Source organism: Blennius ocellaris, assembly GCF_963422515.1.
Source record: "Blennius ocellaris genome assembly, chromosome: 9".
Classification (NCBI taxonomy): Eukaryota; Metazoa; Chordata; class Actinopteri; order Blenniiformes; family Blenniidae; genus Blennius; species Blennius ocellaris.
Window position 1 is genome coordinate 26,027,687 of NC_137658.1, and position 22,718 is coordinate 26,050,404.

The 22,718-nt window shown below is 43.0% G+C and overlaps 1 protein-coding gene across 3 annotated transcripts in view; it reads right to left on the bottom strand.

The window, feature by feature from the left end:
* The window catches only part of enox2 (ecto-NOX disulfide-thiol exchanger 2), a 205,475-nt gene that overhangs the window by 40,769 nt on the left and 141,988 nt on the right, over positions 1-22,718 (bottom strand). For all 3 annotated transcript variants that reach the window (XM_080502063.1, XM_080502061.1, XM_080502062.1), the window contains one exon: positions 3,982-4,137. In XM_080502063.1, coding sequence (XP_080358189.1) covers positions 3,982-4,137 — 156 coding nt within the window. The remainder of the gene's footprint in view (positions 1-3,981; positions 4,138-22,718) is intronic.

The following is a 22,718-nucleotide window of genomic DNA, read 5'->3' on the forward strand; positions in this document are numbered from 1 at the left end:
TGACAGCACGCTGTATGGAATAATGATTCACCGCTGTTACTAATGTTCTCCTCTCACCCACATGTCAGTGCTGTCTTACACAGAAGCAAAATTGCTTCGGTAAAACAGATGAAAAATATGATTACACTCCAAACAATCAAAAGTCAAAAACCATATCTTATAGTTTTTGATGTCAAAGAAGTACTTTGTCTTCTTCCCGTTGACAGTATTAATCTGCAGACTGCAGTTTTTGACAGGGCCTATTTGACACAATTATTCTGTGAGCCTTGTTCCTTCACTAACAGCAGGAAATGCCTCACAAGGTTTCGTCTTTATATATTTATATTCCACCTCTCTCCGTAGAGTCAGGTTTGCGGGCTGCAGAGGTCCACAAATGGTCCCCTACATCCTTCTCGCCACCTATTTTCTCCCATTCCTTGAGGGAATCCTGAGGCATTTTCACTTTAAGTAGGATATATGATTCCTGCAGCATTTCCCAGGTCTGCCCTGGTGTCGCCTCGCAGCGTGGCTGGAATAACTTAACAGAAGAGACACGCCGAGAAGGTGCTGAATCCTGGATCCTCTCCATGGAAAGAAGATGCTCGGAAAGCAGATCAGGAAAATTTACTTTGAGCTTCGGCTACTTTTCTTTTGTTTCTGAGTGTTTCAGCGAATCCCCGTAAAGTTCATCAATTAAAGGTCTGAAAAAAAAGAAGAAAGAAAGGAAAAAAGAAAAAGAAGGAGCGCCTAACTCGCGCATTGTGTAAAGAGAGCCACTCACAATGGCTTAACCAATCAGCAATCGTTCGCACCGTGTAACGTACGCAGGCCACATTTTCAATCTTCACTTCACGTCTGAGGAAAAGTATAATTGCTAATTGCAGCTCTAATCGAAGCAGCTTCGCATTTGGCTGTCAGCCGCCGCAGGACAGGCTGATTGTCCATTTCAGTGGAAGGCAATGTGAGGCCAACACAAGGCAGAGATGCAATTAAGAGCCGCAGAGGCCAATGGACTTCAGCTCACTTAAAGCAAAAAGAGCTGCTCCAGACAAAAACCATCTTATTCAAGCCTTTGAAGTGGGTTCGGTTTTGTGAGCCGCCACAGTTTAGTTTGGGAGAAACAACAAAACAGCTCCTGGGGTCATGAAGACACAATCAGCCCACCGTACCAAGGTGGTGATTCTCTCAGGGCTTTACTTCTGACAGAGTTACTCAAACTTCATGAGAACAATCAAGTCCAGGCAGTTTTTCTTCAGATGTCTGTCGATTTAAAATACCAGGCTTAGAGATTATTGGCTTTGTGTGATGCTGAAATAGGTGACGAGCAGAAGAGATCTAAAGTAAGAGATGGGGATCAAAAAAGTTCAGAGAAGAGGAAGTGGAACAAAGTAGAGAGGCAGCAGGAAACGAAGGGTAAAGATTGACGATAAAGTCCTGAGTCCAGGCGCCACCGCCGATCCAACCGCTGAAGGTTTTCGGCCACAGATTGTTTCAGACTACGATGAGCCGGGTCGTCCATTTCCCAATTAATGCATGCAACGCAAGGCCACGAACAGCGCAGGGTGAAAGTTCTTACGTTTGTCAGAGGGTAATTGTGACAGGCTGGAAAGCTGTTGGGTAATTTCTTGACAAGCTGAGCCCTTATTCAGCCTCGGGGTTTATATGTGCCCTTGAACAGAGTACCTGGTTCATTTCTCGCCGTGCTCCCGAGGACTAGCTGGAAAGATGTTCCTGGGCGAAGGTAAACTTTTAATCAGCTTTTCTCCCCGTGGTGTATTGTGACAGTTTATATCCTGAGCTGCAACACACACTGCAGATACGAGGGAATGTCTGAGAACAGCTTTACGGCAAAGATAGAAAAATAAATACAATTAAATTAACAATGAAACTATGTTTTTTTCCCCCAACAGAATGCAAGTGTGTGTGTATGTTTTGTTTTGTTAAAGGACTGTAAGCTCCCAAATGCGACCCGCAGTGAGGAGCTTTTGTTTCAGTTCACCTTGACGACGACATGTAAAGCCTGTTTGACAAAGTCCCCAGGCAGAGACTTTCCTGGAGCAGGAAATTTGAAAAGCAAAGGTGGGATCAATCAAAGGACCCCCCACCACTTCTCCACCCGACTCTGGATAATTGGAAGGTGGCAGTGAGATAAATATAAACAACAACTAGTCCCGCACACCTTTACTGGGATTACACAAAGCGATTTGCCCTGAACATTTCCACAGGTGTGTGTGTGTGTGTGTGTGTGTGTGTGTGTGTGTGTGTGTGTGTGTGTGTGTGTGTGTGTGTGTGTGTGTGTGTGTGTGTGTGTGTGTGTGTGTGTGTGAATGCTCCAGCACTTCCTGGGGATCAGGCTGATGACTGGAACTTGGAAGATGGACAAGTATTAAAGAGGAACACTGCAGCTTATTTACTTCTAAAGGCTATTCAGACAGAGAATGTGATGATTAGAGTGAATACAAATACTTTATTCTACAACTAACATTCATGTGGTTGTGATGCCAATGAGTGAAAATGTTTCAATTCAAGGTTGAAAGAAACTACACAAGCACACAACGGACTGAACATCTTCCAATGATAATTATCTTGTACGTATGGTCGCCACAAGAAAAGAGGAGTACATTTTGGCTATAGTTCTTTTTTTTGGGGGGTGGGGGTTATGAGACGAGGCTAAAGCATCAGTGCAGTCGACGTGTTGAACTGGCAGGACGGTGAAACATGAACTTGTGCAGTACGGCGACCGTCTCTCCACCGTCCTGGACCTCCTGAGTTCTGCTCCCACTGATGAGTTCACCAACACCAAACCAGGCGTTGGCCAAATGAACCCGTCTCGTGCCATGCTTTTTTGTAGGTTTTAGTGTGAAAATGTTTGAACACTTGTACCCAAAGTGAAGTGGTCGTAAAGCTACAAAGGAATAAAATAACAATTACTGGAAAACATTTGTGGGGCAGTTTAAAACCTTTGAGACGAAGCATAGTACCACACTGAACAGGCCACAGATTCAAGGCCACGTCTACAAGTGAAAACTCAATGTTTTATGTGTTTTTGTGTCATAAAGGTTTGGCGTTTGTAAAGAAACCACACATACATGCATGCAGAGAACTTCATACCATAAAGTTGGGTTTCTATTACGCGTGACTCAATTATAAAACTATCTCACTGAGTCTGAGACGAAAGTTTCTTTTTCTAAAATGAAAGTTACTGATGTGTCTATTTGCAATAATACTAAACAGTGAAGCTACTAACAATCAGTCTCTATCCTACATTAAAGAGGCTTTCTTCATTTTAAAATATTTGAATTCTGTAAAAAAATAAATAAAACATTCTACAACCGTGAGAGAAACCATGCTGATTTATAAAACCTTGACGTGCGACTGTATTCACTCTGGTGTTTTCTATTAATTTCTTGGCCGATTGAATTGAGAATCTCGACTAAATACCAGTAAAAGGCATGACATTTAACAAAGGCAATGTCTGAAATCTCAATGAGGAAATTAATCACATGAGAGAACAAGGGAACGCTCACAACAACTTATTTTGTCTCTACTTCTTCGGTTTAACGGCGGTTTGCATCCATAAAGCTGCATTACCATGCTGACTTTATCTATCAACGCCCCCCCCCTTTTTTTTTGCCTCCTCATTTTTCATAGAAAGTGGGACAAAGATTGGAAAGACAACAGTCTCTGAAATGTGAGTGTTTGCTCAGTGTCCTCCAGTGCTAAGACACAATTAGAAGGTTTTGGATTACTTAAAGAATCCACGAGTGATTTCAAGACGTCCACTGGGTTGTGGAAATGTGTAATTTATTCAACTATTCAAGAAACATGAATTAATTAAATTGAGACAGTTTAAACCATACCATGTGGCTGGAAGCTGGACTTGTTTCGAGAATGTTAATGTCAAGCTGCTGCCTCCAAAGAACTGATATTATAATGGCGGCGGAGGAAAAGGCTGGAGCGATTGGGGGTGGGGGGTGGGGGTTGCATAATATTCTGACTTACTGGGGTTGGGTGGGAACAGGGTGCAGCTCTTGCAGTGGATGATCTCCTTGATAACTGGCAGGTCCTGGGATAGAGGTGTGGGAACCATTCCGAGGCCGGGCATCATGGGGTTCATGGGGGTAATTCCAGCCATCATGCCCAGGTTGGGGTCAAAATCTGGAGGCAGGAGAGAAAAATTAATGAAAGGGAGTTTCCTTCCCCGAGAACGGAGCATCGTCGGCATCAATCAAAAAGCTGGACTCAACACCTAACCAGTATAGATCATCCAAAATCTGTTCAGCTGCATTTCGTATGATGCACTCTTCCCTTGAGTGATTCTACTGTCAGTGCCTGTGACACACAGGCAGCCCACACATAATGGAATACACAGCCATTCATGAATAAATCATCGCGTAAACAACATGCATATTTTAAGAAGTTTTTACTGAGTCACTCTTTCTCTGTCACTCCCGCTGCTTGAGTGATGACCGTATAGACATCGCAAAAAAACTTGCATCGAAAGAAAGGTTTTATTTACCGTCTTGATTTCCACCAAGGCCTATCTATACACACAAACACCAACAAACAAAAGCACCCGCAGTCACCACCCGGGCTTTGATAGGATTGTTTGTCCCGGTATGGAAATGTTTCACACAGAAGTAAACGTTGCCCTGTGAAGGATTTGGGAGTTGAATATTTTTCCGCGGGGGGAATACTACCTGTGTACCTGTGCTTCACTGGGGATTATATGTGCGCTGCCATATATCAGATGAGAATAAATCAATGTGACACACTGACTAACAATTTCACACAAAGTTTCTGACACTTCTCTGAATGATAGAAAGTGCTCTGTATAAAATCTGAGACCATACGAATAGGAATATCACAATGCTGCTTTGGAGTTTGATTGCAAATACATTTTTTCTTCTCCGGCAGCACAGTGTGACGATGCAACAGCTGCAGCAGCAGACACTGTGTTTCATACTTAATTAAAAATACATTAAATGGGACTTAATTTCCTATCAGTCAATTCAGTTATGCAAAATAAATAAATGAAGAAATCATTAAAAGGGAACTCTTCATTATTAAATGCTATTTTATCACTTAATTTCAGAGAATTTTATTTCGGATTATGTTCATTTAATTACAAACATTGGAATCTTCAAACACGTTGTGATAGCTCCCATGACGTCAACAGCTGCCGTGCTTTTGTCCTGTGCTCCAGGAAATTAGCGCCTAAATAGATATTTATTTGCCGGATCTGTTCTGACATCTCGTATGACCTGATATTCCTGCTGAAGCCTTTTCTGTTGTTACGTATTTATTATCAGAATGTGTTTACCGTCATTCTGTTTTTAATCTCTTAAACAGATGTCAACAATAATAATAAGTAACAATAACCAGAACAGTTATATACACATCACACTGATATACAGTGTACAGAAGAATACTTGCAGTCACGCGTATGTGCGGATGGACGGATGGATGGATGGATGGATGGATGGATGGATGGATGGATGGATGGATGGATGGACGGATGGGAAGGCTAATTCTGAATAAACACAGGTAAACAGTAACAGCTTTTGCAAATTGATCTCAAGTCTTTCTCATTTTTATGAAGTGTGTGTGTGTGTGTGTTAACCACATTAATTACTGTATTGTTCTTCCTTATGTTAGTGTCATGTTGAAGGTATAATAGGCAGTTGAATACTGTTCATGTCAAAAGCCAAATATTGTACATACACAGTAATTAGGACATGGAAACACGTCTCTCTTTACACTCTCCGGTGCTGCATAGTGACATGAATAAGATTTGATTATTAATCCCGTCTATACTAGAATTGACTGCTCTTTGAGGCCATGTTTACACGCACCAGTGTTTTTACAAAAACGAACATTTCTCACTCTACCTTTAAAAAAAAAAAATCTTCATTTATATGGACCCGCATATCCACCTGGTTCGAAGCTGCTATGGGCAGCCAGACCTGTAGGGGGCAGTGTAGCAAGACGCACAAAGCCATGATAGCCAGTCAGAGTCCTGGAAAAAACACCACGTCACCAATTGAGACATAAATATCAGCCTCCCCTCCTTTAGATGCAGATTTGATCCAGATCTCTACTGTGGCCCAGTTTCAGGAATCGTTGCTTGTGGTGAGTCGTAGCTGCGTTTATGTTACGTGGCCTAAAACAGCCCTAAAGGTTGACTCTTACAAGTGAAATAAACTAAAAGTGACACATAATGTTACAACGAGTGCTTCATGCCAAATTCATGTCACTATTTTAGTGTTCTTACCCCATCAATAATTTCAAAAGTCTTTACAATATTTGAAATGACTAACATTCACATAAACACTGTCAGTATAGAGTCGTTCAATCCTCACGGAAACAACTCCATCATATGACCACTCACAAGAAATCATTAACGTCACCGGTGATACGCCGTTTCTGTCTGACAATAAACTGACTTGACAATCAGTGTATTGTTTAGTGAATGTACCTTTACCGGGACACTCCTCTTTTACATTTACAGTGCAGCCGATCACGCTCATGTTTACGTGCGGCTGATTTGTTGTTCGTCAGCATCATTGATTTTTTTGTCGTTGAGACTTTCATAAAAGCTTCCACAACAAATCATCCGCCGTCTTCGACCTTTACTGGAAGCATATTTAGCGTGATCAATAGCTGCGAATCCGCTGTACACTCACCAATCCCAAATAATTCACAAAAACAAACAAAGATTCAAATAAGCTAACCATGAATTTAGTATTCAAGTATCTTTTTGGGAAATACTATTACTTTTTTAGGAGATAATTTTGGCCCTGCTTTGAGTTTTAATCTGTGCTTGGATATATTTCTATTTTTGGTTTATTGTGACGGGTGCACACAAGCAGAAAGTAACAGCAGCAAACATTATGCAGACTCAATTTCACTTCTGACGATTTTGATCTTCAAAGCAATAAATCCAGTGCGGAAAAAAATATTAATGTTCTTCAATATATGGTATTAACTGGCAGTGGATGGATATAAAAACATTTTCGCTAACGTCATTCGCCCTAAATCCACTGTATGAGCAAAAAATGGAGGAATTAAATGACACTAAGTGAAGGAGAATAAGGAAATATGCCCATTATGGAAGACGGGGAATAGGTCCCCGGAGCACGAGCGGCAGTAATAAATATGTTGGGCTGATTAAACCGACTGAAGGACAAGAGTGAGGGAATGAAATGGGGAGCCTGTTATATGAAAGTAAAAATGTATTAAAAAAAAAAAATGTAGAGAGAGAGAGAGAGAGAGAGAGAGAGAGAGAGAGAGAGAGAGAGAGAGAGAGAGAGAGAGAGAGAGAGAGAGAGAGAGAGAGAGAGAGAGAGAGAGAGAGAGAGAGAGAGAGAGAGAGAGAGAGATGAGAGAGAGAGAGAGAGAGAGATGACCTCTGCATCAGACTTGAAGCAAATATGAGAGGAAGAGGCAACGATGATAAGGACAATAGCAGTCAGACGATGGATGAGTTCTTCTGCATGTTCAGAGGAAGAAAAGAAAGATGGAGTGCAGCAGCAGATAAGGGACGGTGCTGGAGGAGGCAACAGCTGGCCTGAATGCCAAACCAAGCTTTGGAAAGGAACAAAACACCCAAACCTTTCATGGCTGTGGAGTTTCTCTCGAGAAGAAAATATTTTGAAAATAACACTTCAGGAGGTCAAGTTTCACTTCCAGACAGGCTCATTTTGTGTGTCTGCTCAAAACCCCTGTCCTCGGACCCGCTTTGATTGACATTTTTTTCTTCTGACGGATTTTTGCACGAACACAAAAAAACTGTCAAAACATGTGGAAAAAAAATTCATTCAGGAATAATGTGAAAAATGTGCCATTCAAAGTGGAGATGCAGCGATACCCGGTATCGGTATCGGTATCGGTACATCCCTAATTCAAAGCGAATGAGATCTTGGTGAAAAACTCAAAATCGTTAGTGTCTTTATATAACTTTTAAAACGTTTCCCCATCCCTCAACAGCCTTTTCCCGTCTTTAACCAATTTCAAACTGTGAGCCCAAAATATTCAGCTATTTATGGAGTTCGTAATGTGTGTGTATTGCGTGAGCCAGAGTGGAGGGGCAGTTAAGTAGAGTGTGAGCGCGTCATTTCTCATTTCCAAATCTTATGTTATCCGTCAAACTGCTTGCACACACAAAACTTCAAGGGGAATTTATTAGTGTCTTGTTGTTCTCGTGGTAAATTAATCCTACATAAGTGCAACATATGTAGTGTATTAATGCAAAGCACACTTGATATCAGCCCACATGGTGAAAACAACCCAGTTACATTAGGGTGCAAACACACTGCAGTGCTGCTCATATCCCCACTGGAGTGTGTGTGGGTGTGTGTGTGTGTGTGTGTGTGTGTCTGCGCTCTCTCTCTCTCTCTCTCTCTTCTCTCTCTCGCCTGAGCATTTATCCTTGGCCATTAAAAGCCGAAGACCTGAAGCAAGCATGCAGCCGAGCCGTGTGTAATAAAGGAGATTATTTACTTGGTCCTCAGGATTTCCCGCTACGCCACAGTCCTCTCATCTCCATCTTCAACAACGTAGCTGGAGGACATGTTTCATCGCAAACATACCATTATTTCCTCCCTCCGCCAGTGATACTCATTATAATGTATGCTGTAAGTGGAGAAATCTGAGGATGTCGTTTTCTGCAAGAAAGCACCAGATTTCCTGTTGGGATTTGCAGCCATGTCCTCATTTTAAATTTGACGACGTTCTGCCGTTTCTTAGAGCGCAACAGACATTTGGCCTCATGTCGGATCCTTCTTTATTGCTGTATTTTCAGTGGTGTTTTTCTGGTTGTACACACAATAATGGAGAACTCAACTAAAAATGTTGGTATTTAATTATTTCCCTGTAAACAGATCTATTGCACTGGATCCCGGGTGTGTCACAGCGAAACGCTTGACGACATTTCAAAGAGGTCATGTGACCTGATATCCTCACATTAGCTGCAGGCAATATTAGATTAACACGGCAGTGTTGGTGCAACGTTGCACTTCCAGCGAACCAACTTACATAATGTTATGGCGACTGTTTGTACAGGAGAAGCCACAAGGACACAGATTATAAAGCGCTACACCAACATCTTGTAGGCGTCGCTTCAAAATCTCACATTGTGAAATGTCTGTATACTCGCACTTACTATACACAGTAGACTGGAGTGTGTTGTGTATTAGTGATCATAACTGTCGTGTGCACATGTAAATGACCATGCCTGGATAATTAGAGTAAAACCAGCACAATCTAAAGGTCAGAGAGGCGGTGACGCCAAGGCCTGGTGCTGCGTGGGTGAGGACTCCTCTAATTGCTTTCTCTCTGGAAACAATGGTCAGAGCTTTAAAGAGCCAAATATCCATCCATGCGTTCAACTGTTTCATATGAAGCAAGAAGGCAGCTGTCCAATCACATCCTTCCTCACACACTGAGGAGGAGGAAGGCATTGATCATGAGCAAAATGACTTTATCAGTGAAAATCCAACAAATCAGCTCTTGATCTGATCTAAACTAGTTTAAACTATTGGCCATGTTGGTAACTTATACCAGTAGTTCACAGCCTTTTTGTCGAGGGACACAAATTGTGCAATGATGAGTTTCTACCATCTTTTGCACCAAAAGATGCATTCAGCTCTAATTTTCTCCATCAGTTCAATGAAGCCATTTCTGTCCAGCTGTGTGGGTACGGAGACACTTTCAAATAGAGACAAATAGATATTTTTTTAATAAATCACTGATCTATGTGAAGTTCAACTGTGAGACAGACAGAAGTGGAGCCATGTCTTCCTGTAAATGTCTCTTCTTTCAGGGTAAAAAACGACACACTGCTCTGGTGGGTCAGGTGGACTCCATGTGATGTCCTGGGACTGATTTGACCTCGCTCATTTGTTGCCTGTCACCATCTATTGTTTCCACTTGGTAGAGTGAGCCCATCACTGCATGACCAAAAAAACAAAACAACCGGTGGCAGGGTCAAACAGCAACCTTACCGGAAATCAATACATAAAAAAAAAAAAAAAAAGAATCAATGGAAAATGAAAGGTCCAGTTGGTTGTGTGGTTGTAGGATGAGGTTAATGAGCGGCTGAGGCTGCGAAGCACTCGGTGACACTGACATAAACGGACTTAAACAGGCAGGCGGCTCTCTTCACTCCACTCCAAACAACACGGAGAAGATGAGTGGGTGAATGCGTCATGGGGTATCCAAGTCACAGTTTATCTAATACTAGAAAACAAACGCACAGCCTTCAGAGAAAAGCTCCAGTGGCACAGAGACACTGTTGTTCATGCCTGTTTGACAGAAAATACAACTACGTTTGCCAAACACAGCCATGTCTGCAATGTTGTTTTTTTTTTTATATATCTGAGTTTTTCAGACATTTAGCATTATTTCTGATGAATAACAAAAGCTTCTGGACAGAGGTTGACGCCTCTATGTGTGGAAACTATGGTAAAGCTACTGGCGATCCAACATCAATTTTATGTAAGATGCATTCTAGAGAAATTTGACAACAAATCAAATCAGAGTTAAATATAATATCAGTAAACAGGCTGCACTGAAAGATAAGACTGTAGTATTGGCAAAACCATCAACCAGAAAAATTGTAAACAGATTCAAATACGATGGAAATTAATATTTGCAGCCTTGCCATCGAATGAAGAACTAAAAAGATGAATCTAGACAGATTAAACTGTTTAAAAGGAGAGAACAGAGTGTTGAAGGCGTTTGACTGTAGGATTGGGAACATTAACCGTGTGCACACGGAAAAACATCTCGACAATGACTTCAATGTTTCTTGTGTTGTGCCTGCAGGGCTGGAAATCTGACAATGGAGCAAATTCAAATACAAATTCAATAACTGAAGGGTAGCACACACAAACTAATGAGAACAGGATTGGGCAGTAATAAGAGGCCACTGCTTGCTTTTAATCTATTCAACCAGTAAACTGAATGAATTGTAATTTACTGGCCGGCCGCAGACTGATGAGACAAGATTCCCGAGTGAACCGTAACACAAACAGACGAGGATGAATAGTTTGAGAAAATATCACACAATAGGATGCCTGACCACCACAGCTTCTCCTGCCAGACCTTTCCTGTATGACGAGGCTGCGTACGCTTTCCTCATGCATGACTGTGTTCCTGTTTAGGTCTTCTGCTCTATAATGAAGTGGGCATGATGGTGGGAGGTCTGACCACAGGGGACAAGAGGACATGGCTGCGGTTCAGCACCTGGAGCCTGTCGCTTGTACGGAGAAAGTCCTTCCAAGCCTCATCCGAGGGCGGATTCGGCTGCAAAGGACTGCAGTGGGTGAAAAAGTACAAAAAGACGAGCAGTTGTCCGTGGTTGGGAGTGTTTTTCCACAGACCTGTGAGAGAAATGTTTCAGCCTCCGCCGATCAAGCTGTACTGGAGCTCCTGCATCAGCAGGCTGACGATGAGATGAGTTTCCCCCCTGCAGCTGCGACCCGCCTGAACTCCTCACCACCACTCCAAGACCACCACTGCACTGTTTACAGCACTTTAACGAATGTGTCTGTGGTATTCACGGGCTGCAGAGACCAAATCACCTACGCTGTTCAGGTACTCAAGCAAATAAATGTACGTATGCAGTTGGTACTGTGAACACCACTTTCGCTCCCCGTTGTTCCTGCGTTACGAAACCCAGTCCCTGGTCCAACACCACTTGACTCTACACCCTTAAACACTTTAGATATGTTGTTTCCATGCAATTCAAAATAGGCCACTGTCTTTTAATGAAACGGTCACACCTTGCTTGTGCTCATTTTTGTGAATAAAAATGGGTTCATGAGGATTGCAAACAAAAACATAGCTTACCGGTAGTCTTGCAGCTGGGGTTGAATAGATTGTAAAAGAAAGCATCACTAAGAATTAATGGTGATGGTACTCGTCTTTGCTCCACCTAATTAAAACGAATTCTGTGCTTTTACACCTTTAGTTAGATGTCAACTTCCTTGTAATTGGCTTTCTGGCAATACTCCTCACAGAGTGGGCTGGGTTCAATGTAGTATAATGATGAAGAGTCAATTAGTTATGAAGCATGTAAAGGACATGGGGGCCAGCCCAGCGCCTTCTTCCACTTTCACCCAGTCACCTGGTTTAAGCTCCAACTCACCAGGAAACTACTGAAGACGTTCGATGAGAAGATGGATTTGCAGTGATGAAACAATGTGGCGTTCAAATCCTTGAGAGGATGACAGGAAACACTCAGCAATCTAATGAGGCCTAATTTTAGAGCATTGTTACCGAAGAGTCTAGTAAAAAAAAATATGAATTAGAAACTCAGTCCACAACAAATATGAAGACATTCTACACACTTGTACCTTTTCAAAACTAAAGGGTAAAATTCTCTGGTCTGAGGTGATTTGGTAAAGTCTCTTTGAAAATAATACTGCTTGAGAGATTATGTATAATAGATCCACTCAAACACAGCGGACATTGGAGTGAGTCTGCTGTGCACTTATTGAGAGAGAGACAGAGCGAGAGCGAGAGAGAGAGAGAGAGAGAGAGAGAGAGAGAGAGAGACGGAGAGAGAGAGAGAGACGGAGAGAGAGAGAGAGACAGAGAGAGAGACAGAGAGCGAGAGCGAGAGCGAGAGCGAGAGAGAGAGAGAGAGAGAGAGAGAGAGGGAACGCAGGTCTCTCTGACTCACTAGAAGCCCCATAGAGAGTTCCAGAGAGCACGAGGGTCCTCTTGAAGAAGAACAACAAAAGAAACCTGGGGGCGGGGCCACCCACACACGGCCACACATCTGTCTGATCCGCTTTGCGTCTATCGTCTATCAGCTTTACTCTCCATTCTTGCTCATGGAGGAAAAGTGAAAAACACAAACGATGCGCTGCCAAAACCTCCTTCCTCTTTGCACGCCAATAATCACGTGCGCGCACGCACGCACGCACGCACGCACGCACGCACGCACGCACACACACACACAGAGGCCTCAGAGGTTATTGCACTCGTTCTTCTTGTTCTATTTGATCGTGTCCTTCTAATGTTAAACAATGTATTTCCTGAAGGTTTGTACAGAGTAATTACATTTTGAGCTGCCCGTCAATCACGGAAGGAGTGGAGGAGGAGGAGGAGGAGGAGGAGGAGGGGGGTGAAAAAGAAAACATTTGGCTACGTGGGGCTCCTAGCTATTAATGTCATCCTTCTGCCTTCGACCCCCCCCCTTGATTTCCAGGGTAAACGTCTCTTCCAGCGTTGGGTGTGTGGTGGGGAGCTTGAAGGATTGGGGACAGTGACTCTGGCTGTGAGGCATGCAGGATAATATTCTCTAATGAGGCGAGCTCACCACGCCACCTGGAACCCCACCGGTGGCTGCTCCTCTGTCACGATCAGGCCAGAGTTGCCCTCTTTGCATTTGGATATGAACATCTCCAATTTAATTAATTCTCCAGCCACGTTTCTTTGTTGCTGCAGCCTGCATAATACAGGGGGGGGGGGGGGGGGGGGGGGGGATCCACCCTGTTTACGGGTTGTTCCATCTCCACATTTCATTACATCTAAATAATAATACTTTTGCGTCGCCTTCCAAAATCCATCCTCTTTATCTGATACCCACCAAGCCCAAATCTGCATAGCACATCGAGCTTTTAACAATATCTATTCTGTGGGAAAACCCATTTGCATAGATAGGTGAGGAAAGAATAATTTCCTTAGCCTTATGACTGTTGCTCCATTTCCACCCCCCCCAGACGTACTGCATGTCTGAGGCAAGGGAGTCGTTGCCTCTCCACTCTGTCCGCCTACATGCAGCCAGAAACCTCTGGCAAAGTACCAGTGCAGCTCCTCAGCAGTCAGCAGAAAGGGGACACGGCTTTCAGTCCGAGGACTGGAAAACACTTCCAGCAAAGGAATGACTGTCCTCTAATACGTTTCCTCGTGTTAAGCCAGGTGAGCTAATGTGCGAGAACGAGCCGGCCCTGATTCAGATGGTATCGTATGAAAAGCAGGCTTTAAATGAGCGCTCAATAAGGCGTGACACGGAGTTTTGGTATATTCCTGTGTGTACAGTGGTGCAGGCGTTTGTGGCAGCTGTGGGGAGAGATGAGGACGAGTGGGATGCAGCAAACAAAGGAGCACTTGTTTATTCAGGGAACAGTTGTCAGTCCCTGGAGTCTGCTTATCTATTCTCCGGAGTGTTTCAGCTCGTGTGCGTGCGTGTGTGAATTCATGCAGAAGTATGTGGAACAAAATTAATTCAGATAACTTACACATGGGTTAAATGCTGTGTGTGTGTGTGTGTGTGTGTGTGTGTGTGTGTGTGTGTCCTGTAATTGTGGGGATGCCAACCTAATTGCACACTGATGCACAGGGGGTGCTCATCACTGTGGGGACAGGAACTGAGGTCTTCCTGAAGGAAACCAGAACATTGTTAGTTTGAGACGTGAGGCTACGTTTAAGGTGCTGCTGTGCCGTTTTCAGGAAACCTGTGAGAGTCACATTCAGGCAATGTTAGAAGAGCGTAGTGCAAGACTTTACAGAAAAATAGTCCATTATTGACAAGGGTCATATGCAGAATTCCCTTTCTACTGGTTTTCCAGCAGCACTAATCGTCCCCATACCTGGAACGACGCTCCAGAAGTGAAGAAAGTGTGTCCTCTCTCTCCCTGGCTTGTTTCAGCTTTTAAAAAGTAGTCTCCTCCCACAATCAGGCAGCTCTGCTCCGGCACATGGCACCACGAGGGGAAGTACTTCCTCCTCCTCCCATAGATGGGCATGTGTGGGCGGAGCCAGTCCAGCTCACACAGACACAGCAGATTCTGAATGTAGCTCCTATGATCAGGTAATATATAAAGTAATATTCGCCTGAACTACTTACTAATTGTAAAAAAACAAACAAACAAACAACATTTTAGAGTCATGTGTTGTGATAACAGAGCTTTTGACTAAACCCTTGTTAACAAGTTTTCTTCCGATTGAAGCAACTGAATTAAAGAAAAAAAAAAAAAAAAAAAACACCTTAAGATAATAGAAAGCATCTTGGGAGGTCCATATTTTCAGAAAATGTAAAAGTGGAACTCTATAGCTGTACATCTGGTTGTGCTTAGCGTCTGGATGGGCTGGAGGGAACACCGTTGAAGGTTGGGGAAATACATGATGGACATTATTGGAGGAAGATATTTCTCCCGCACAAATGTGGAAACCAGATGTCGAGTCCGGCTGCAATTTTGCACACTCCAGACTTTATCTGGGTTTTAGTCACCAGCCGTATGGCTTACTAACCTCTGGATGTGACGTGACTTTATTGCACATAATGAGTTGTTTTGCATAATGATGCAAAAACTGACTAATGGTAACAGTCGGAACACGAAACAGACACTCAGTCTAATTGCAACCAAATGTTTCTAAAAGCCAGGGATCTTTTCTGGCAGGGTTGTGAAATATTTAGGAAAAGCAGATCATTCACCACTGATCAGGGAGAAACCTCAGGGGTCAAACTCAATTTTCTCCAACCAAACTCTCTCTCTGAGCTCTCGACAAAACAACGTTTCATTTTTCTCGTCACATTCAGGTATTTACAAAGTTAAACATTAATTACTCTGTAATCATCTCGGGGTCCACATATGGAGCAGCTGGCACACAATCCTAAGAGAAGCACAGTTTCACCTAAACAGACAAGATTAAACTGCAGAAAAACTCAAGATGGCGGGAGGAAAAATAATCAATATACCCCCAGAGACATGACACACCCCACCTCCCCTGTCACATGTGGGTCAGATATCTTACACTCACCTGTCCTGAAGTCTGCTCTGCTGATCAATAATGTTTATTATGGGCCCTGGAGGCTGTAGTTTGCTTCACTGCCTTCAGAAAATGTGAGTTGTTGTGTGACATGAGCTGTTTCTGAGTGCTGGGCCAGGTCTGCCCATTGGAACTCACTCAGCTACGGAATAAAAGCCACCTGATGCCCTCACTTGATCGATCTTATCCTGACCAAATCAGCATCGCTGACATCACCGTTGTTACATCTGAACAATTGAACGTGGATGTAAACCCTGGGATAGTTTTTGACTTGGTCTCCTTGTGTTGTTCCATTTCTGTACCTCTGTATCCAAAACTCCTCCCGATGTGATAGCTGGTAACTATAACTAGTAACTCGTTAACTTAAAAGCACAACTGAGGATGGTAATAGAAGTAGTATCAAGTTGTGGGCACAAGGAGAACATGTTAATCGCACAAAGAAAACCCCCGGCAGAGAGGTGACAGTGCTAACCACTGCACTGTCTTGGGAAATTACAACACTGACTTGCTGCTTCATTTATCTCTTACTGTTGCTATTTTCCCCTTCATGCACCTGCATATATAAGAGAGGTCTCTATTTCACTTTGTTTATTTGGTCCTTTTTCCCTTTTATACAGTGTCCTATGAAACAGCTTGTTCTGGTTTAGGTGTTGTTACTCCGACAAAGCCATTTAGTCAATTTATTTACAAGCCTCATTAAAAGTGCCTCACATAGCATCTTAGGTAAATGAAAGAAAACATCGACATGTTTTTCTTTTCGATGCACTGTGAGGGGTTGGCAGGCTACTGACAGACTCAGTCAGACAGTCCGACCTCTTCACTGTGAGCACATGCCACGCTGCTTCTTCAGCTCAGTCACTCATTTATCCAGCGGGGTGTGTGGCTGCGTTTGCATGAGTGAAACAGAAGGAGGTGAATCCTCAAAGGTGCCGATTGCTCTACATGCTTGTGCTAAGTTGACTTCCTCGAAATCACACCGAGTGCAGCAAGACAAGCATGTGTACATTTATAATAGCGCCGCGGTATTCCGAAGACCGTGCAAAAAGCAGGAAGTACTCAACTTCCTGGGCTCGGGTCCCGAACTTGAGGCTGGGATGGAAACCAAGCTTCCCTTTGACAGGAATGCAATGGTATCATTAGAACTGTTCGGTTGAAAAGCTCCAACTTCAACATCAAAAGTGATTTTGCAGCAGGATCTGTAGCTGCCGAGAAACATCATTTACCTTTTACTCAGGGCTGTTTGTAGTGCTGCACGGACAGCTCGTCCACAAAACTGCAACCCTGGACAACTCGTCCATGTGGTTCAGGACAGCTCCTCCATGTGGTTCAGGACAGCTCGTCCATGTGGTTCAGGACAACTCGTCCATGTGGTTCAGGACAACTCGTCCATGTGGTTCAGGACAGCTCGTCCATGTGGTTCAGGACAGCTCGTCCATGTGGTTCAGGACAGCTCGTCCATGTGGTTCAGGACAGCTCCTCCATGTGGTTCAGGACAACTCGTCCATGTGGTTCAGGACAGCTCCTCCATGTGGTTCAGGACAACTCGTCCATGTGGTTCAGGACAGCTCGTCCATGTGGTTCAGGACAACTCGTCCATGTGGTTCAGGACAACTCGTCCATGTGGTTCAGGACAACTCCTCCATGTGGTTCAGGACAACTCGTCCATGTGGTTCAGGACAACTCGTCCATGTGGTTCAGGACAACTCGTCCATGTGGTTCAGGACAACTCGTCCATGTGGTTCAGGACAGCTCCTCCATGTGGTTCAGGACAACTCGTCCATGTGGTTCAGGACAACTCGTCCATGTGGTTCAGGACAACTCCTCCATGTGGTTCAGGACAACTCGTCCATGTGGTTCAGGACAACTCGTCCATGTGGTTCAGGACAACTCGTCCATGTGGTTCAGGACAACTCGTCCATGTGGTTCAGGACAGCTCGTCCATGTGGTTCAGGACAACTCCTCCATGTGGTTCAGGACAACTCCTCCATGTGGTTCAGGACAACTCGTCCATGTGGTTCAGGACAACTCCTCCATGTGGTTCAGGACAACTCGTCCATGTGGTTCAGGACAACTCCTCCATGACTCATTTTTTCAGCATTACTGATTTGACGGACTGGATTTCACAGTATATTTGTCACATTATTAAGTATATTTAACACAAAAACATGCTAGTGTATTAAGGTTGACAATATTGTGTATTTTTAGCATAATTGATATGGCAAACAAGATTTGAATCAGCTTGATTTATGAGTCTCATTGTCTTCTGAAGTAAAACAAAAATAGGATCAATGTTTGTTTAAGAATTATTTCCCAATATTTCCACACCATAACTTCGATCTGGACAAAGAGGGAGTTATATAATAATTTCAGTGAATTTTGATCTAATAATGATCGGAGTTTGACTAATTCTGACTTCAGGATGTTTATATGCGGCTTCCAACTGAGCTCTTCATCATAAGTATTTCCTAAAAATGGATTTACATGCACTTGTTCAATGGAATGGTAAACAAAGAGAAACAAAGCCATATGATACTATACTAAATATATATGGGCATATACGACATAATGAAAAATATATAAAATATCAATTATAAACAACAATATGTAAAAATACATTGTACAGGACTTATTTTGTCAAACAAAATTCTGAAATCTCATCCGTGGACAAGTTGTCCAGGGTTGCAGTTTTATGGACGAATTCTACAAAAACCTTCTCGGGGCTTCAGGAAAACAAAGAACCTCAGGAAAGAGCAACTTGGATCAAGTACATTCTACAGTACAGTCATGCAGCAGATGCCATGTATGCGCAGCTGACAGAGGCGGCAGCAGTAAAAACTAAAAATAGTCACACTTTGGAGTAGCACGTATATTACTAAAGCACACATAAGATTGTGGATCAGTATAAATAACTTTGAGCGACACTTTGGTGCCATTAAGCATTTGAATGCAAACCACAAAGGTCATGTATTAAACATTACACATACAGCCTCCACACAAACCCCTCGTCCTGTCAAGCCCTTAATCTTCACACCTCTCCAATGCAAACATTTAATTACATTCTAACATACATTAGCGTTGTGTCGTCCGTCTCTACATATGAAACCGTTGTGATTTTTAGCGGTGCACTGAGCTCTGTGGGGCTGCAGCGTTGACGGCTCTGCCCACAGTGGTCTGTTTATCCAGCTGTCTGTCTGGATAAATCCACTTGGCTGCAGGCGGGGAAAGACTCTATGATGAAGAAATATATTCCAGGATCACAGTGGATGAAACCGAGGCAAGCTCATGTGAAATGAAAGCAGGCTCTTTTAATGAAGGAGTCAAAAAGTGGAAGAAGAAAAAACAGTAATAATAAAAAAAAGAAAAACAGACTCAAATCTGCATGGAGGAAGTGTATGGCCGAGTGTTCACATGAAGCAAATGTGATTAAAAAAATGGAAACCATCCATTAGTAAAGGACGAGGACAGTGACAGTGAATCCTCCCCTGCAGTTTAGAGGTGAAACAGAAAGGAGAGAAAGAGGATGTACTGTCATCGTGGGCAATCAACAACTAATCCTGCTGGATTACTTAGAAGGTGCTCTGGTAACAAACCCTGCATGACGCACAGTGATCTGAAACTGTGTGTGTGTGTGTGTGTGTGTGTGTGTGTGTGTGTGTGTGTGTGTGTGTGTTCTAAGATTTCCTAAAGCAGCTCATTATAATAGTGGGCTGCCTCGTGGAATAAATAAAGAGTAAACACACAGACGAGTCGACGAGATGTAGGCAGGTGTTAAATCTGAAATCACGTTCACGTTGTGGTGCTGGTAGTGTTTTCAATAAGACCAATAAGACTCTTTATGGAATATTTACATCACCTTGTGATCCACCCAGACGGCGACGAGATGCCCCCCCACCCTCCTTCCTAATCCACCCTTTATTTTATCTATTTCTTTTAGTCACCATTCATTTTTCTTTTTTTTTACTTTCTGTGTGTGTGATAATGACATATATGCATTACTCTATATTATTATTTCTTATTATTTCTTGATTATTTTTGTGTCTATTGCCGTTACTCATTGCTTGATGTAAATGCATTGTGTATATACACATATTTTACCTGCGTGATTCAGTATGTGTAATTGCTGAGAAGCCAAAAAAATAAAAAAACGTTTTTTAAATAAGCCGTTCACACTTATGCTTCTTATTGTCTGCTGTGCTGGGAGAACAATCCCTTTTTCCTTATCTACGAAGACACTTTGTTTGGACAGTATGCTCATAAATGTATGTTCTTACAAAACTGTGAAATAAAAAGATTTGGAAAAAAAAATCTGAAATCAGAGCATAGCAGTTAATAAAAAAAAACAAAACTACTTTGACACACATCAGGACTTTGTCTTGTGGTCGACCTTGAGCGGTTTGACTGATCTAAAGTAACTGAGGCGTACTGGCCTGCATCTCGACTCACTCACACATAACAAATGTTCAACAAGTGCAGGTCTTTGGTTCGGGTGAAGAGAGAAACAAAAGTCAAATTCCTTTTCGAGTGCAGACAATTGAATAGCAGCACATTTCTGAAACGTACCCATCAGAAAGACAGACTATAAAACCTCAAATAAAAGTCCAAATTATACTCTCTGTATTGAACAGGAGTGTATGGCAATTTTGAAAAACAAACGCTGGTTATATGGATGTTTTTGAATGGGCTGTCGCAGAGTGAACAGCCCTCATGTTCAGGTACTCTGGCGGCAAACAGGTATCACACTGGGATGTCGGCAAGTAAAGGCAGAAATATTCCCCTTCGATATTTTCGAAGGCAGAAAGCAAATAGCGTGAGGCTCTGTTTACAGGACAGTGTTTTCAAATGCCAACAGAAAAACGGTGCTCGGAGCCACTAAAAGACAGCACTTTTTGAAAATGCTCCAAATCACTCTGTAAATGAGGAACTAACGTGCACCACTAAATAGTTCTTGTGCACATGCTCAGTCGATGGACAATAACAACAATGTTTGCTCCAGAGTGTCGTCACTCCCAGACAATATTCTCCTGTAATAACAATCCAGCTTGGTCGTGTGCCCGTCTCCTCGCCATTGTTGACGTTTCGAGCATTTTGCTCTTTGTTTGTGTGTGTGTGGCTTCACAACAAATACAAACAGCAGCACCCACTAGTGGCCCAACATGCTAATTACATTCAGCTTTTCTGCCACTTCGGACATCATGTTCATGACGGTGCCACGTAAACGTGAACATTTTCTGAAACAAGAATGCATTTCTACTTGACATGTTAGTAAACAGGCCCTAAAACCTGAGGGACACTTTAGAGTTATTCATGACATGATTTATTGTAAAGCTGAATAAAATGGGTGGTTGATAGGTTATGGTATTTGTGCTTCTGTGATTAATTTGAAATAACTCATAATAGCACATAAAATACGCTGTTCAGGTAAGAGCAGCACTGCAATTCACAAAGAAAGTAATTCTCATCTTCAGTCGTATATCGCTTGATCCCCAATGAGCACTCCAGAGTGACTCAGCTCATTTAGCCACCGAGTTTTACTTCTCATTACACAAGCACCAACCGATGCCAAGTGGAAGGCGCAGCTGGTTGCGAGCATGAATCTAAACCAAACTGTCGGCGGGTCGGAGGGGCAGTTCAATTGCCCTTCCTCACAGCAGACACTTCCACTTGCCAAACACAGGTGCAGCTAATTGCTGCATTCCATTTCTGTGTGCCAGCTTCATGGCCCTAATATTGTGTTTGCTGGATCACCGGCATGAACATCATTAGTGCTTTTAGTTACTCCGATCCTTTTATCCTGCAATGACGTTAATCGGCTGCTGTGGAGAAAATGTCTAACTGATGTGAATAAAGTTAAAAGAAAAGTCTTTGCTGAAGGTCGTCAGCCCTCTTTACACATGGTAAAATAGAAACTTTTAGAATATTATGTAAAGATATAATGTGTGAACATTTACATTACTTTTGTAAAAGCCAGAAGATCCTGGTTGGAGTCTTGTCGTGAGTCTGTGTGGAGTTTGATGGTGACTTTATTATCCCCACATGGGGAAATGACTTCTTCTGCGGTGTGTGGTTAATCATTCCGCTTGGTCTGCTCTGATTCAGCCGATTAGAACAGGACAGTCATGTTTGGGTTCTGACCAATGTCCAATAAAGGATCCGGGTTCCGTCCATACGTCACGATGAACACAGCTTAAGGCTTAAGGGCATGTAGTACATATGCCAAGCCTTTAGGGGCGCTGTCACTCACCAAAAACACATTAGAAGACACGGAGCACATAGAAATTTAGAAGTAGACTCCTGCTCATAGACTTCTATGCAACTCTGAGTTACATAGGTCTATGCTCCTCTTCCAGCTAGCATCAGTAGCTTCTACAGCGCCACCTGCAGCATGAAGTCCGTCATTGTTCTGGTTATTAGATGACACCGTGAGACGTGGTGTGGGGGAGAGGTGGGGAGATTACATCATCTTTTTTCCACAGATCATCTTTGCCATCCACACCTCAAAGCTGAGCCGGGGTTTTACAATTTCCCCACTCTGGGTCCCTTTGTAAAAAAAATAATAACATAAAATAAAATTCCGGGTTTCTAAAACGCCACCTCGTGTGGATGATCGGCCAAAAACAGTGTGTTTACGTGAACTGGCGTTCTCATATGCACGCCCCCATAGAGTGAATCTAGATCTGAGCTGCAAGTGGTCACTTGCAGCTGGCTTGAGAATGAGTAAAGGTCTGTGTTGCAGCAGTGAAATTCTCCGCTGGTTTCTTGATGTTTCAGTGGACCTGCTCCAGAACTGTCATCCTCTGCTCATGCTGCTGGGACTCGCCACACAAGGAATCAATATGCAGGACAAATTCTTTCACATTGCTGCATTTCGGTCGACAATTGAAAACAAATCAAACCAAGAAAACACATTAGGTTTGCCAATTCAGCCACCGATTCAGATCCCATCTCAGAGGGACAGA